Genomic DNA, 14034 nt, shown 5'->3' with positions numbered 1-14034 from the left:
TCTATAATCTGGTGAGATTTTAATGAAATTTTTCTATTTAAAATAAATAAAATACCTATATACTCATCATAATTACATTGGAAAACAAGGTTAACATTACCATCTCTAGAAGAAAAATAAATACAAATTAGTAAGGGTACTCATTGAGTAGGTACGCCATTTGTTCATTTCGCTGTTCATTAAATTGATAGCAGCACTTAGCTAGTAGACAATGAATTTCCAATTTACACTAAATTGAAACTAACCCTCCCACTCCTATTTAACATCAAAGTCTTTGATTTTGATATCATTTATTTGGATGATAGGTAAGTTTACTATTATCTAGACACACGGCAGTGTGTCCGCCAATTTCGAGCAAAAAAGCGACACACCGGCCGTGGGTTATATTACACGAACCATTTCGGGCCAAATTCGACCCCCTGTAACTCAAAATCTATTTTATTTACGCATATCAAATTTCTAGTATCTATTGAGACCCCCTCACTTATCTAAAATACAAAATTTCATTAATATACCTATTGTAGGTCTTGAGATATTGACGTCAGAAAATCGCTATTTTTACTATACACTCACTGACTGACTGATTCACTGACTCACTCATCAAAAACCTAGACCACTTCCAATGGTCGTATTGACTTGAAATTTGGCATGGAGGTAGGTCTTTATGTCAAGGTAAAGGGAAAAATCTGAAAATGGCCAAGTGTGAGTCGGTTTCAAAATAATGAAGGTGTTTTATACCCGGTGTAAATTTATACCCCTAAGGAACTAAAACTACTAAATTTATCTATATTTATATAATATATCTTCGAATGGTACAAAGGTTTGTATTTAGTCAAAGTAAAGTAAAAATCTGAAAACGGCCAAGTGTGAATCACTTTCGAAAATAACGAATGTGTAACTTTGATCCACGAACATAATATATGATAACATGTCATGTCAGTCAGTTGGTAAATCTAGTCCATTTATTTAATCTAGTTCATTTCTTTGTAAGAAACATAGTGCATATAAAAAAATCTAAAAGATAGTATAAATGAGACATTTATTTAACTAACTTCATCATAAGAAAAAATAAAAATAAACAACCTTACAAAAATAAATGAAATCCCACCCAAAACAAAAATGTGAAAGACTGCCAAGTTCGATAATATGGGAATGCTTCGCCTATAAAAGAAGTGAGATCTGAATAAGTACCAAGTTCCATACACATACCTCAGTTAAAAATAGTTACTTTTTAATGATGTTACTTGGCAAGTTTTAATAGAAAATTAAATACTTGATTCATTGCGTTTAGTAGGTTTATAACAAGGTGTATGAAAACTTTCCAAGTAACATCATTAAAAAGTAACAATTTTTAACTGAGGTATGTGTATGGAACTTGGTACTTATTCAGATCTCACTTCTTTTATAGGCGAAGCATTCCCATATTATCGAACTTGGCAGTCTTTCACATTTTTGTTTTGGGTGGGATTTGATATTACTCTATAGCGGGTTTATTACAATCAATGTTGATATAGTTAATTTTATTTCTGTATCAATGGTAAATCCGAGGAAAATCGTTATTCAATTGGACCCCGAATTATTGGGAAAAGTAGTCTTCGGCAGTATCGGCTAATGTAATCAAATAAAATACTAAAAACAATATTAAAGAGACAGTCAGTTATATGACATGACTAGATTTTCACCTTCTTTCATAGATAGATAAACATAAAAAAAAAAAACATAAAAATAGATAGGTAATAAACTAATTTAATATTTACATGCATACCTAGTCAAAGAGATATATGCAAATGCAATTTATTTCTTTCCTTAAGAGGTTTTTCTCTTCTTAATCATATCTCAATAACTTTAACTTAGGTACTACTCAATAAATTCGAAAATCTTAAAGAGTAGAAAGTTAACCCATTTTAACAGAAAATAAAGCTGTACTGTAATAACCCGCTTTCATATTCGCACACTCGAAAATTTCATAACCACCTACATATTTATGAATCTGCAACCAAATAAAAATGTCAGATTAACTTTTTGTACTGCAAATTAGCCTTGGAACACGGAAAATTTAGTTTTGGCTTCCGTTATATGTAGCAGTAGGAATTCTATTATTTCTAGAAGTGTTGAGTTGTATCTTAGTTTAATTTTAAATCATATGCACTTTGAAGTTGAGTTTTATTTTTTGATATCAACTCAACACGTCGTAAATATTTTCTTTGATACGTGTGACACGCTAAACTAGAATGACTTGCAATGCAAAAATTATTCAAACTTTTCTACTATCACAGATTTTCTTTGTAGCAATACAAATCTTATAATTTTATGATACTAAATAGGTACCTATATTATCTCAATGTCTGTCATTAACAAAAATGAGTCGAGATAATTATCTCTAAATTAATTCATCTCATTTAAAAGCCGAGCCATTTGAGACTAAAAATCCGATATCACTTAATCTCAAAAAGATCCATTGAATTCACCAGGTCCAATAGAAAATGTCAATCAAATCTGCGGGATTAAATTGGGATCAAGAAAAAAGGGGCTTAAAATATCAAAAGGTAAATAGGGGTCAATCAATCAATTGGACGAAAGGGATTGAAAAATTTGCGCCTTTAAGGGATCGTGTTATGCCTTCATTTGTACGGGTCCCTGTTGGCAATTGACGGTTGTGAGACTGGAATTTTGATGAATCGCAGTGGTACAGATTTCGTTAGCTGAACTACCCTAAAAGGGGTTAAGGGACGAGCTCATTGATAAACGGGTTTGCAAAACGTGTTACAGCTATTTCACACTAGCGGATTTTATGCAAAAAAAAACTCCGAGCGAATAATCTGCTGGTGTGAAAGAGCCTGTAGCACGTTATTTTTTGGTGCTTCTTTTACCGATTAGAAAAGCTAACTAATAAAACGATAAATACGTGGCCAAAAGACCACTCAGGCAAGCTCTGCGTATCACAATTTCCAAGAGTACCAACCATCAAATAACAACAGATAATTTATATCTGACATTCAAACCTTGTATTCTGAGTAACTGCGGGTAATATAATGTTTACTTTGGCTCACATAAATTGTATGTAAACTCGACCAGAGTACCACTGTAAATTATATCCGTCCAATAAATAATGATATAACACCTATGCTGTATGAATGTTTGGATCAAAATATTTAGAAGCTGAATGTTGCTTCTCATCTTCAGATACCACCTACTTAATTTTCTTGTACAATGTCCAAACAGTATTTTGTCTTTCATGTCACTAATCTTTTTAACAATCGTAATAAAGTAACTTGACTTTTTGATCTCTAACATCAGAAGCAAAAAGGTTATGTACCATTCAAAACTATTTCTTGTCCACAGATTCCTAGCCAACCGCAAAAAAGGCCGTTCACTCTCAGCAAACGCAGTAGCGAATGAGCAGAAAGCAACCAAAGTCCTTGGTCTTGTCTTCTTCACGTTCGTACTCTGCTGGGCTCCGTTCTTCTTACTAAATATACTGTTTGCCGCCTGTCCGGCCTGCATAGTCCCAGGTAAGTTACGACTGTGGTTAAACTTGATTTATGCTTGGCATTTGACCGTGTTCGGACACAATAGTAAGCGGTCAAATCATAGCGGGCTTAATTTGACTTTTGGGCTGATTATGCGCATTGGGTTACAGCGATGGAATCGCTTAGAGTATAAAAGGGGTAAAATGTTGTGAAAGCTGCTCGGAAATCGATTTGCAAGGAAAGGATAATTTCTTTTGAAAGACATTGAGTTTATTAATTGATGACGCCTTGATACCTTTACAAAAGTTTTTTTTATACCGAAATCTGGGGCTGAAATCGCTAATCCGTCTTGACTAAGCTGGTGATTAACACTCGTTCTGTCTCTGTGTGAGAAGAGGCCTGGGTCCATCAGTGGAATGATGGAAACACTGATGATTAGATCTAGGTATTGTTAATTCTAGCTATATACAATTGCCATAATCACCTTTCACGATACATTTGGACCTGGCACAGGCGCAACCAAGTCTTAATTTCTTCGCACAAGGTCTTGCCAAGTTCGAATCAAAATGTGGTTGATATAAACATCAGATGTTGGTAAAATACAGATTTGCAAAATGCCCCATACTGTAAAAGCAAGAACTTGTACATTGCGGACAATTTTGAGAATTGTGCCAAAAGATATGGAACGCTGAAAGGTTTGTATTCCATAATGTTTCCGAGTGCACTAGTAGATATTCAATAGTTTTACAAAATGATCTTATTATAGGGAAACTAAGTATCAAAATATTCATCCGCATCGCTGTCAGCTGGGATCGTGCCCAAAAGGCTGGCTGCATTGCCACGCTGGATAGCAATGCATATCCTTTGACCGAAGTATAGGCCAGCCCTTTGGTCACCAGTGGACTCCACTAATCGCTTACTAATTTCTCGAAAGAGTCTGTGGGCACTTGGGCCCCATGGTCCCAGAGTTTCAACCCCAAACGGCTCAAAAATGCAATTGCCGGTGAGGTTTACATATTTGTGCCGCTTGAGGTTTTCGCAGCTCGCCGTACTGGGAAGGTGGGAAGGTGCAAGGGTGTCGACGCAGGTTGCGTCCCACACCAAAGACCTTCCCATCTTCCAAGGCATTATAGACATCCCGTCTGGTCTCTTGCCATCGTCGCGCGCCAAGCCTCTGGGTTCTAAAATGGCTGGCACTCCGGCGGTGACAAGAGCACGACGGATAATGTCATTTATGCTGGCGTGTCGTGCCATGCGACCAGCACTTTTGCTACAGGAAAGACCATGGTGCCCAAGGCGGTCCACAGATTCACCGCACTGGCAGCGATGCGGAGCCGCAGTGGGGGCGCCGAGGCGTAGGCATGTAGCGAGCCGGAATGTAGTGTCACCCAGCATGGTCCCAACGCTGGGTGACGGCAGTGCGTGAAGCCATAGCCCTGACTCCCACTCTCCCACAGCCAGTAGGCGGGCACGCTCAGCAGTATTGACAGATGTTTCAATTAGTTTATTTCTCGTCAATCTGCAGAGCGGCTCGTCCCACTGTCTCTGGGAAGCCGGGTTGTCAGGGAAGGCTGTGTTTGGGCAAGCCACTTTCCAGGCGTTCATGCCATCAGTCAGACACGGCACCTCAGAATCGACCAGTGAAGGGGCTAAAATTTTTCTGGTCAACTCCTTAGTGCCGCAGACCGAGGATAGGAACGCCGGTAGACTTAAACTGGAAATTTTGCGGACACCGAGGCCACCGAATCTGATCGGAAGGGTGGCTTGAAGCCACGCTCGGTCGTCCAAGGCCAAATTAAAAACAGATGTAAAAGTAGAACGGATAATTTGGTCAATTCTGTCTAAAAGATGTGGCTGCTTCCATAAGGGAGAGGAGCGAAGGTTGTATATAAATTTTGGGCCAAAACAACAGTATTTTACTAAGGTAAAAGCCGAATGAAGATTAATTTTAAAAAGTCTATCCGAAATGTCATTAAAATTTGAAATTTTGTTATCTATGAATGTTGTGAAACTTTCTTCCAAAATAGGTGAACCTAGGAGGTGCAATGATGAAGATATTATATTACTAACTGCTGCTGTACTTCCAGGACCTCCTGCATATAATCCAGAAAGAAACATGCCTCTAGGCACTAGTTGACTATCTGTGTCCCAATTTTCATTTAAATGTATCCAGTTGTTCTGGCGTGAAAGTACAGACAGACAGAGTTTACTTTCAAAATAATATTAGCAAGAATTGTACACCTTTGGTAGGCCATACTTTGACAAACATATTTTCTTTCTGTTTATTTTTTTCCTACCTTACTGATGAATTATGGCCTCTTCATGTAAAGAAGGCATGAATTGATTACCAAGCTTGTTCAAGGCGGATTGGCGATTTAAATAATTTGAAGGACAGGTTTCCCTGCGGTGTTCCCCTACATAGAGTATTTTAAATTTTCCTTTTAAATAGATATCTATATTAGAACAGACTTTAAATTAAACACTGTTACTCAGCTGCACCCGGTCGACTGGAAGCCGACCCCAACATAGTTAGGAAAATGCTCGGGAGATGAACTTTAATTGTGACTTGTACACAGAGCACGTGGTGGATATCTGCCTCTGGTTGGGCTACGTGTCTTCCACCATCAACCCTATTATCTACACCGTGTTCAACAGAACCTTCAGGGCGGCCTTCCTCAGGCTGCTGAGGTGTCATTGTACCAGGTAAATAAACACTTATTTCTTTATCATTTGTCATGACTACAATATAAACAGGTATGAAGAAAGACTGTGAAACTTTCCTCCAGTACAAAAGGGGGGAATTTACTGACTTGCACGTCGAAAAAAGGTATTCGTAGTACTTAAAACTCGTTTTACTTATTTGTGATTATCAAGTTGGTGAAAGTGCATATTTCCTTAGGAACGAAAACTGGTGTTTTGATATATACTAGAATACCGGACTATGAGTGTATGGATGACTATAAATAATAGCTTAGAATATTCCAGGTATCATTTCCAAAACCACTATTACCTTAATCTCATTCAAGTCCATTTCATGTCCATTTATATAGAGGTAGGTACTCAAATAGTTTTGTAGATCCATCAGCGTTGAACAAATGACTGCTCTATAATAATAAAAATACCAACAAATTATTTTAACCGTCAAAACCTTTTAAAATAAGTAGACAGGAGTAATTTGATAAATCAAAATATATATATTTTTTTGTCTGTATTTGTCTTATCATCATCATTTTCGATTCAAAAGTGCTTTGAACTTAAACGTTATTATTTAATACAGTTATTGAGCACTACATAATAGTAAAGAACGATTTTATTAATTTATGGACTATCCAAGGTTGTAATCTTTGAGAAGCACTAGCAATACTAGATCAATTCAATTTAATACAATCTAATAATAATAAATGTTTAGTATGGAATGATTTTTGGCTCACTCTTCATAAAATCATATTATATCATTGTAATTTATTATTATTTTGAAATACTACTTAATTAAACTTTGTTCACTATGTCTATATCATAATACTAGCTTCCGATAGTGATTTTATCCGCGACCCAATTGTCACTACTTTGCATCCGGATAAAAAAATAGCCTACTTCGATAAATTAGCAATTTAACATTATGTTTCAATTTCAATTTATCAAGTCAAATCAGTAGTTACTGATATAAAGAACAATGTCAGACGTCCATAGTAACTTAGGCTCAATAAAAATATTTCATGTACAGTGAAAATTCTTACAGTTTTTTGTGTAGTTTAATGTCAGAAGCTTTTCTATGTTTTCCACTTTTGCATTGAACTTCTCAAAACCAAATTATTCCAAATTATTCAAACGAAAAACCTGAACTCGATAAACAAAATAATTACTTATTAACATGATATTTTTTTTTGGAAAAGTTCTATATAACAATTAAATATTTTATAAGAAGTTAGTATTTTATATGTAAATTGTTGTAGTAAAGAACTTTGTGTCCGTAAGAATTCAGTTTTAAAAGTTGATTGGGTGGGCCGAAACCTGACATTGTTCTTTGCATATCCAAGCAAAAAACTAACTCTTTAGCTTTATAATATTGGTAAAAAAGTCGTAGTAACAATAGTATCTGATTCTTGCACATTCCCGCAAAAAACTAACGATTCACCTTTATAATATTATTAAAAAAGCACGTTACACATTATCAGAAAATGAAACGACGGAATCAAAAAACAACCGATGCAAAACCAAGTCGTCTGCATCGATTATATAAAATTGTTTTTTTCTGGCGCGTATCCAAAACAGTTTTTGATCTGGCGATGTAACTCGCTGCAGACTCCAGACTTTCTTTAGCTAACGTAGTTATGTACCTACATAGTTGTTGTCATTTACACTAGTTCAAGTTTTCAGGATTTCCGTGAAAGTCGGTGAAAAAGAGTCTAATTTGTTCATGAAAGAGGACTGTTGTTGAATGTTACATATTTGTCCCTTTTTTTTTATTTTTCATATTACTTTCAAATCCATGTACACAATAAATTAAAGTAGCGTTTCATATTCTGATACTATTTTTAATGGAATAATAATTAAAAGATTTTATAAAGCAGAGTGTGCTAAATGTTTAGATGTCGGTTTACTCTTTCTCTAGTAATGAATAGTGTTTAAATGGAAAGGTACCTATTTAGCGCAACATTTCGTACTAACATACCTACTACTCACCAACTGTTTAGTTTTGTATTGAAAAAGTAGGTGACATAATTTGTATTTCTTCGTAACTACGTTTAAAAAAAAGGTCAGTTAGTGCAAAAAAATATTAAAACATAGACATAAAAGTATATGCACATACAGGAGACATTCAAAAGAGAAACAAACACACAGACCTATTTACAACACAGCTCACGTACTGCAGCAAAAGACAATAATTCTTGTGTGAACCCTCCAGGCCTTTTAATTAAGAAGAATATAATTTGCTTGCGCATGATTAAAACCGCACTCGATTTGAATGTTAAGGTTTTCACCTATGTGTCGTGTTTGTCTCAATGCAATCATTAGCTCTTAATTGGAGCACTTAAAACATAGAACCTTGGTCCAAAATAGGCATGATGACAAATTTTTAAATTCCTTTGTATGATGTAGGTATACGTCTATTTTATATGAAAAATTATTAATTTTAAGAAAATGCGAAGTTTTTTTATCAAATAATTGCATTTTTCTCTGTCCACTTTGAATCCGGCGCGAAAACGCTTGTCAGTGTCATGTCGTCACTTGTGACGTCACGACTGAAATTACAAGACGCAAGTAAACAACGCTCGTGAAATAATTAAGTTTTTTGTGTAATTAAATATGAATTCGAAAGGGCATAGGTGTTGTGGGGTCCCCCAGTGTAAGAACACATCCAAAACAACTCCTGATAAGTTATTTGTGTACGTTCCTCAGAATAAAAAAATACGAAACAAGTGGCTTAAACTTGCAAGGCGAGATTCAAAAGCAATATTGCCCAGGGTACAACTTTATTTTTGTGAAGATCACTTTGATGTAAGTTATTACATAGTTCTCTAGATTCTAACATAGAAGTTTTTTTAATTAAACTAATACACTTACATGGAAGTTTTTTTTAATTAAACTAGTATACTTACATGGAAGTTTTAACATTTCTAAATTCAGCTGAACAAAAATCTTTATTTGATGCCAAAAACTCTCCCAGCATTATGATATAAATTCTAGGCAAATTAGCGCTGTTTGCCTTGATAAATCCGGGCTCCATAACTCGTGTTATACACAATTAATTAAATAAAAACAAAGATCGCAGTGGAAGTTCACAATAACGAAATGTGACGTTCGCGCGCTTTCGCGCGAGTTGTTTTGAGAAATGACGTCACGAGCTCTGATTGGTGTTCAAGATATCATGGCGGATTGCCTTATTTCGTAATTTTATTTTATAAAAATACATATTAATCACATTATTAATAAAGAAAACAATGCGCGTTTTATATTCCAAGCTTCAAGTTTAATTTAATAAATATATTATTTTAATGATTTTTGATTACTGTCATCATGCCTATTGAAAGCATTGCAGCAAGCTAAATATTTTGAGACATCTGAATCTGTACGGTATTAAAAAAAAAAAAACATTATACAGTATTCTCGCAAAATTGTCTGCACCTATGCAGAGACAACTATTTTACCTAGCTTCCGTTTCTTTTCAAACCCCTCCCGTAGGCCGTAGTCGATAAATATAAAACTGATCGTTTTCCTAAAGATATCGTTTTTTTATCAGAAAAATATATATTTCCGTATAACATTTAATATTGTACATAGAAATCCTATATAGGTACTTTACTATAAGTTTGCATATTGCAATGCGCTTCATCATATTATGTATTTACTTCAAAATTCTTTTTCCCATAGACGCGGCCGCTGCACCCGCTACCGTTCCACGGGGTCAACGCGAGGTGCATCACAGCTCTGCGCCAGGTCAGCTTTACCCCTCGCCATATCATTACGACCCTCAGGACTACAAGCCTCCTCACCAGCAGCCCCAGATACCACCGAAACAGTATTGATAGAACAACCTTTAGGAGACTTTAATCTTAGGTATTAAGTGTTTGGGTGACAAGAAGCTTGTATAGAAATGGAGTCCATACCAATTGAACAAAAATTGTAACACAAAGAAACAAGAAGCAGTATTTTTTATTTAGTAAATGTGGTCCATAATTTGATGAAACATTGTTTAAATGTAAACTGATTATTTGTACGTTGGCTGTCATTTTAACGCCTTTGGTCGTTATGTGTACTCAATGCCAGTTATTCGGACAACCAGTCTTAAAAAGGGGTATTGGGTTAACCGTTTAACTGAGGACGTTGAGAAGGTCAAATAGGTAGTCGCTCCTTGTAAACCAGTTAGACTGGAAGTCGACCCTAACATAGTGAGAAAAGGCTATGCAGATGATGGTCTCCAGTAATACATACAAGCCTCTTGTATTCAAAAAATATTGAAGATATAATTTGGTTTTTCTAATTGGAACCTACTGCCAAAGTGAACTATGTAATTGAAATGTATTAGATTTGAAGTCTGATATAATTGTGTTTTATATCGAAATCCTAAAGAACAGATGTTTTTGTAAATTTAATAGTGCCAAAGTAGTATTTCAGTACAAATAAGTTATTAAATAATATTCTTCCAGTATCGTTAGTACCTGTTTTATTGTAAGGACATTTCTAGATTCTAATTTATTTCGATGTATTTAATTTGTACGAGTAATTTGAAGAGGAATGCCCATTTTATTTTTAATAGTAATCATTTTTTCTTTTATACCATTCCCTGCTGTTATATTTACCGTTATTATGATACGATGTAATTTGTCTTCAGTAATATTTTTGCACAGACGTAGATTATAAAATTCCTTCACTTGAACATTTCTTTAACTTTTGTTGAAAGAAATGAAATAATTATTGTCTGCCAAATAACAGAAACTTTTCAGTATTAAAATATGTATTATTACTATATTTTGGATACTTTACTCATGGTAACGACCAGAATTATAGAGCCCTGCCAAATAGCATGCCAATTTTATCCCCGTATTTTCGGTGCAATTACCGATTTATCTTGTGCAGCCAGTTTATTCACACGACCTTCGCGTAGCTGGTTATATATGATCCCCCATCTATGTTTCCCAAGAAGACCACTACTAAAGAAAGTTTAAGAAAGTAAAGCACGTTAAAAATAAACAAAAACCAATAAGTGTGTATTCTTCCAATGAGCTCATATCACAAGCCAGACAGAAGCTTCTCGTTTAAACCGTACTCTTTTTTCATCATCATACTCTCAATCATAGATCAATATTTTTATTCGGATTATCATATCCTCCCCTTCCAAACATTAACAGCCTTACTTATAAAAATCTCTAATCACCTTCTAAGCAACGTTCATAAGTAAGAATTTTCTTAAACAGCCCTTAAGTATTACTTATTATTTAATTCACGTTCATAAGTAAGGCTGTAAGTCCTCTCGCAAGTAACATTGTTTAAAGCTATTGCATTATATTTTTGTAGTATACTTTTTCCCACAATTTTATTCATCCTTCATCCCCTTTTTATAACTATATTTTTATTTAATGTTTTACAATCAGGCAACAATGGCCCATAGATACATACCTTAAAACGAACATACATACATTATATACAAAACTACTACTATATACTTTAATACTATCATCAGACAGGCGTTAATGAGTTGACCAATACCTCGTAAAGCCTGCGGTCTCGTGTAATTCTGAAATATGTTTTAAATTAAATTGTGATGAGGTGAGATGAAATGCTGAAATTCACATTTCGTCTGGCAGTGCCGTCGCGGGAAATCAATCCGTTTTCGCGGAAATTGCTTAATTTTGAGCACATTTTTTTTTATTTCTTAACATTTTATTTTGAATATGAAGACTTTGAGCTTATGAAGGGGAATATTTAGAAGCATAAGGCACAGTGAAGTATGTAATATATTAAGCTGCAGGTCAGACTATATGAAAGAGTTATCGAAGGCCAATTCCACGGAGGGCATAATATTTGGACTTTAGCCAGTACCTAGTCTGACATTAGAGGGGTCATTTGTTAATTTGCCACCTACCATAACAAAAATCCATTTGTCAAACAGTAGCGATAATATCGTATTTAAAACTCCTATATGTATATTTGTTTTTGCAATCAAATCACAAACGCCATAACCGAGAGATAAACGATAATTAAAAACAAAATTCTTAATTAGTTCGGCACACCACACACTCTAAGTTAATGAACACATAAATTACGAACAAGAATTAACTAATTAACTGTGCTATAATAAATTCCAGTTAAAATGTTGCGTTTTATTTGAATTAAAATTCATTATTGTTTTGATATGGTTTTTTAAAGTCCTACAAATCTTTGTATCAAGCTGATTTTTTTCTGCTTTTATCTGAAGAAAAAAGTTTTATGAAGGAGAAAAATTTTATTGTTAGAAAATAACATACCTGGCATTAGTTATGGTATTAAAAACATTAATCTAAGTTTTTGTTCAATGTCTTGTATTAATGTCGGAATATACATAGATCATAAAATTTATTTCCAAGTGAAATCACAATTATTTCCAATAAATTCAGTACTTTGGGTCGTAAATATAAGTTATTGAAATTACTTTCCAAGTTGTAGCTAAAACCGTTTCCTAATGCGATAATCTGAAGCCATTTCAGAAAGTACTTAAGAAAATGTCTAGAATAAGTGTTTTTAAAACAAATTCTGTGAATTTATAAGTAATAGCAATGATTTTAATCTATTTAAGTATGTATTTAAATATAGTGTAGGCAACTGTATAGATTAATTTATTTCAAAAGATGTTCAATTAAATATTTTTGTGTATGCATAAACTAAATGTTATGTAGAAATAAACGTTATTTTCGAATTCTTGTCTGGTTTCATTTATATATTTTTAGTACCTCCTGAAATACACTTAAGCACAGAAAAGAAAAAGTATAAAACTTCCACCAGTGGAAAAACATGATCATGCCTCTAGAGTTTAGGCACCATACGACTTTGTTATAAAGACTAACATGAGTTCTGTTCTCAAAATAATATACCCTAATTCATATTCACATCCAAAAATATCTTGCAAGAAAGAAATCGCTCAAACGTGTCACCATTGCAGCTACAAAGAACAAAATTGAAAACTCTTTATTAATTAAATTCATCAAGCATTCCACATGACTAATAACATCACGTACTTCCCAAGTACCTTCAATACATTGCTCGCTCCAACCGCTCCAACACATACATTGCTCGCTCCAAACGCTCATACATACCCACATTGCTCGCTTCAAACGCACATACATTGCTCGCTCGAAGGCGCGACGTAAAAGTTGGGGATAACAAGTTTACCCTCAAAGTTTTATCGTACTCATTATAAGGACGAGTTTATAAATGTGGTAAGGATGCGGATAGGATAAATAATTTAGTGAAGGTTGAAAATTGTGGGGAAGTTTGATTTATTAGACAATCCTTGCTCATATTATAAATGCGAAAGTAACTTGTCTTAGAAAGATTCTGTCGGTTTATCGTGCCAAAAATGCTGAGTACACAGATTGTCCAGAACCTGAAGAAGGACAAAGGCGACTCAGCTTAGGAAAAGCTAACTTTAGTATAAATTATTTTGAGACTATGTTTGGGATTTTTAATGCCGTTTTATTTCGTCAAACTTAAACGCTTTCAATTTGATAGTTTGATAAAGTATACATGACAATCATCATATCATATCACTCTCATACTAAGGGTTTTTTTATGATATTAGTATAGCTTAATAGAAAACGCAGATTTTATTAAGAAATATATAAAATAATAAAGCAGTAGGTAAGTTATTCCTTGTGTACTAAACCACAGTTTCGACACCGCCTATATACATTTCTCCTAAGCAACAACTATGTGTAACTGTTGTTATATAGACGTACAGTTTCAGCTTTACAAACTTCCGGGTTTGAAGTTGCGACCAACAACACAACATGTGAATACAGATTGAGACGAAATAAAGCCTTTACAAGTGTTCTAACATCTAAGCCTCTTGAAACTTGAACTTAAGTTA

The 14034-nt window shown here is 34.4% G+C and overlaps 1 protein-coding gene across 1 annotated transcript in view; it reads left to right on the top strand.

Moving 5' to 3' along the window:
• Window positions 1-12301, top strand: part of LOC124641330 (5-hydroxytryptamine receptor 2B) — a 111947-nt gene extending 99646 nt beyond the window's left edge. The window contains exons 8-10 of the mRNA XM_047179394.1: window positions 3343-3512; window positions 6047-6173; window positions 9843-12301. Coding sequence (XP_047035350.1) covers window positions 3343-3512; window positions 6047-6173; window positions 9843-10035 — 490 coding nt within the window. The 3' untranslated portion in view covers window positions 10036-12301. The remainder of the gene's footprint in view (window positions 1-3342; window positions 3513-6046; window positions 6174-9842) is intronic.
• Window positions 12302-14034: the final 1733 nt, after the last annotated feature.

The sequence above is a fragment of the Helicoverpa zea genome, chromosome 2 (assembly GCF_022581195.2).
Source record: "Helicoverpa zea isolate HzStark_Cry1AcR chromosome 2, ilHelZeax1.1, whole genome shotgun sequence".
Taxonomy (NCBI): domain Eukaryota; kingdom Metazoa; phylum Arthropoda; class Insecta; order Lepidoptera; family Noctuidae; genus Helicoverpa; species Helicoverpa zea.
This window is presented reverse-complemented; position numbering and strand designations above follow the sequence as displayed.